General features: G+C 36.9%; 1 protein-coding gene across 2 annotated transcripts; it reads left to right on the forward strand.

Moving 5' to 3' along the window:
- Window positions 1-300: 300 nt before the first annotated feature.
- Window positions 301-2,778, forward strand: LOC131653819 (zinc finger protein BALDIBIS-like). Of its 2 annotated transcripts, none has more exons than XM_058924111.1 (4): window positions 301-576; window positions 702-834; window positions 929-1,328; window positions 1,684-2,778. In XM_058924111.1, the coding sequence occupies exons 2-4, from the start codon at window positions 720-722 to the stop codon at window positions 2,483-2,485; spliced, it is 1,317 nt and encodes a 438-aa protein (XP_058780094.1). In that variant the 5' UTR covers window positions 301-576; window positions 702-719; the 3' UTR covers window positions 2,486-2,778. The 2 variants fall into 2 exon arrangements, with proteins under 2 accessions (XP_058780094.1, XP_058780093.1); XM_058924110.1 differs by having other exon boundaries at window positions 301-512.
- The last annotated feature ends 1,367 nt before the right edge of the window (window positions 2,779-4,145 follow it).

The raw sequence follows: 4,145 nt of genomic DNA on the forward strand, positions 1-4,145 counted from the left end.
GCTCATATCATATGATAAACTCAGTATAATTAACTTATCAAGAATGCTAAGTTTACACCTATTTATGACACTACACCGTATTTCATACGGTTTTTTTAATTTTTTATAGTATTTTATTTCAACCTAGAAATATGTGCCTATATTTAATTGTATCTTACTCTTACATAGTATCATACGGTGTAGGCTTGAGGTGTAAATTTTAGTGTAAGTATAGCATGCCTCTTAACTTATTGTTGCCTAGGTATATATACACCATTGTCCGTATATCATACATAGTATATATATGGAGTGAAAACGAGAGACAGAGAGAGAAAGAAATACGTGGTCCATCATACAAGTCTATGGCTGACTGACTGACACTCACAGTCACAGCAGCCGTGTTGATAATTAGAAGAGAACAGATCCAGCGGGCAACAACAACTCTTTCTTTTATCATTCTCTCTTCTCTCTCTCTCTTTTGCTTCCTGCTACCTCCTCAATATACTCACAACTAGTATAATATTCACTTATAGGTATTCACACAATTCATCTCTCTCAAGCCTAGCTTCTTCTCCTACTCCTACCTCCAATTCACATGTAACATCAATTTCAGTTTCTTAAACTAATACTATCTTCTCTAGTACTAGTAGTACTATAGTAACTATACTTTCTTGTCTCAATTACTTCATATAACTTCACTAAGTCTTGTTTTGATTTTGTAGAGGTTCCATATTCCAAAGATGATGTCTGATGAAGCTGTTTCTGTTCCTTCCAACCTCATCAGAACCAACTCAAACTCAAACCCTAATCCTCCTAACCCTAACAAGAGAAAAAGAAGTCTACCAGGAACACCAGGCAAGTTCATCACTTCACCTTTTATATCATATCTATATATTATCTATGCTCATATTATGTTAAAAATATTAACTAATATGAGCATGCTACACAGATCCGGCTTCAGAAGTGATTGCTCTATCACCAAAGTCTCTGATGACGACAAACCGTTTCATCTGCGAAGTATGCAACAAGGGTTTCAAGAGAGACCAAAACCTGCAGCTACATCTGCGAGGGCACAATCTTCCATGGAAGCTTAAGCAAAGAAACCATCAGGAGGTTGTAAGGAAGAAGGTGTATGTTTGTCCGGAGAAAAGCTGTGTGCACCATGACCCTTGTAGAGCTTTAGGTGACTTGACCGGGATAAAGAAGCACTTTAGTAGAAAGCACGGTGAGAAGAAGTGGAAGTGTGACAAGTGTTCTAAGAAATATGCAGTTCAATCTGATTGGAAGGCTCATAGTAAGATTTGTGGAACTAGAGAGTACAGATGTGACTGTGGCACACTATTCTCCAGGTATGCATATTCACCATTTAATGCATGTTTGAAAAAACGAATTCACATTGAAAAATAACCATGCTGAAGAATGTGATTTTGCAAACTCACTGTTCATCTAAACATGGACTTATTAGGTCTAATACACAAGTTTAACTTTCTCAATACTAATGAAGTAGATTATATTATATTCACTTTATATAATTAAGTTTATTGCTTTAGTTCTTGACATTGCAATGCAATGATCAAGTTCAACCTCAAAAATGCAGTTTTTTTGTGGAAATCACGGTGATAAATCGTGATTTGGTCGATTCTGAGACTATGATAGGACCACTAAATTGTTAATTATTGTATTGTTTAACAATTGACAAATCAGGAAGGACAGTTTCTTAACACATAGAGCCTTTTGTGAATCCTTGGTGGAAAGAAGTGCAAGAATAGGTTCAGCTCCAGCAGGTTTATCCAACTTTGGAAACAATCTTATGATCAACAACACTCAAGCTCAAGCACCAAGAATTCCTCATGGTTTATTTGGGCTTAATCAGGAGTTTGGTGGACCAGTTCCAGAAACATTCATGGGAAATTTTCTCAACAATAATCCTCCTCCTCATCATCATCAGATAAACATCCCTCATCAAAACTATCTTCCAAGCAACTCCACTACTACAACTAGTGTATTCTCATCATCAGAAGCAAACTCGGATCTAGAATTACTTCAGACAAATATGAATTCGTTCGGTTCAATACCGCATGGACAGTGGATGAATTATCGTTACAACGATCAACAAGAAGTATCTATGCCCATGCTTACTCAAGGAGTACTAAAGCTAGAACAAGAAGAAAACAACAAAATGAATGATTTGTCTCATTTGTATTATCAGAACCAATTACAAGGAGGTCCAAGTCACGTGTCGATGGAATCACAATCCACAGCTAGAAAGATGAACAATGGCAACAATTCTGCACCTCCCAACATTGTTGAAATTAAGAAACTGTTCAAGCAAGGAAACCATGCAGGAAACTTGAATGAAGATCAACTAAGCTTAACTAGAGATTTCCTTGGAGTTGGAGATGATTCATTGAAGAAATCCTTGTTGCAACAACAAGATGTCCCTAGGTTCAATCCAATAGGACCTGTCATGAACATGCAAAGTGATCAGTTTGGTGGACACTATTGATGATAGAACTTGCAACATGAAGTATGAAGTTGTATTGTATTCAAGTAGTGAAGCTGTAAGATATTATATACAATACATATATATCATGCAGCAGCAGATAAATACAATGCTCTCGTGACACTATACTCGGATTCAGAGGCATGCATAGTAGTAGTACATAGTGAGATATCATATCATTATAGTTCACGTGAAATCATATTTTGTAGAACATCCCGTGAGGGAGGTAGGGGCCATTGCATCTTGATCGTAAGAGACAAACAGTATACAATCTCTCTATCTTTCTTTTTTATTTATTTTTCTTAAATTATCGCTTCTTATGTGTAGTTGGTAATTATAATGTAGGGCATATAGAACTTGAAACAGAAATAACGCGTTACAGTTTGTAGTAGAACTTTACAGTGTCAGATATGGGGGCATTGGCTGGCGGCTATGGCCTACTTTGTTTGTTTTTAGTAGAACCTTTCTGCTGTGGAAACCGTGAACTTGAGGTATAGCCTCTCCCCCTAAGATAAATACTTTTTCCATAAAACAAAAGATGGGCGTAAAATTGCGGACACTAATCTCTCAAAGTTAGTGAATTCATGTTAATGAAATCTATTTAAGAGGTTTCTTCGGTAAGAATGAATTTGTTTGGCTAACATATGTCACCAGGGTTTTAAAAAACGGTCGCGGTCGCGTAAAGCTTTTTGCGATTTCGTCCGGTACAAGTGTATTGCGGTCGTTGCGGTGTGAATTAACTATAATTTGTTCTTTAATATAAAAAACAGTGATAACGTATTGGTATCGACATTTGCAGAAACCGTTTTGTCGCGGCTGTTTCCGCGATCGCGAGCCGTTTTTTAAAATATTGGTTGTCACATTGACCTCCTCTCTTTGTGGAGGTAAGAATAAGGGTTTCCGATCTACTTCTTCATGGTGAAAAGGGTATCTCTTCTCGAATTTAAAGAGGGAAGATATTTTATATTAATTTGTTAAGGGTGTCTTCTAGAAAGTAGAAAGTAGGATTGGGGTACTTAGACTTCCTTTTGGAAGGATCCATGGTTAGGATCCGCCCCCTGAAGACTAAGTTCTCTGATTTGTTTGTTCTTAAATTATATTAAATCTCATGGGTTGGTGGGGGAGCTTCGTGTGGTATTTAATGAGATTTTGACTTGGGATCTTAGGTGAAGGAGACTCATCTTTCTTAGAGAGTTACCTGTTATTCAGGAGCTTTTATCTCTGCTTCGAGACATAACCCTCTCCCTAAATGGAAATAGGTGGATCTGGAAGCATGCTAGAGACTGTAATTTCTCACTGGCCTTCGCTTACATTGTTCAAAGGGTTAATTTAATATCTTCTTGTCTGATCCTTCCTCTTATTTGGTTTAGTTGGGCTCCTTTTAGTGGATTTTTCGTTGAGACGGCCACCCATATCTTCGTCACTTATGAGCTTATCTTGTATGTATGACATATAATCTTTAAGTGGTTGGGGTGGCAGATGGTTATCCATAATAATCTTAGGGTTTTTATTAGACTTTTATTTCTTTAGAGAGTAGGATTAAGAATATGGGCAGTCATTTATTGATTTGACATGTGGTAGTCTGATCTATCTAGAAAGCCTATAATGATCGACGTTATCTTTAACGGAATCATAATTACAGTAAAAGAGGTGGAAGAGACAA

Source organism: Vicia villosa, linkage group LG2, assembly GCF_029867415.1.
Source record: "Vicia villosa cultivar HV-30 ecotype Madison, WI linkage group LG2, Vvil1.0, whole genome shotgun sequence".
NCBI lineage: Eukaryota > Viridiplantae > Streptophyta > Magnoliopsida > Fabales > Fabaceae > Vicia > Vicia villosa.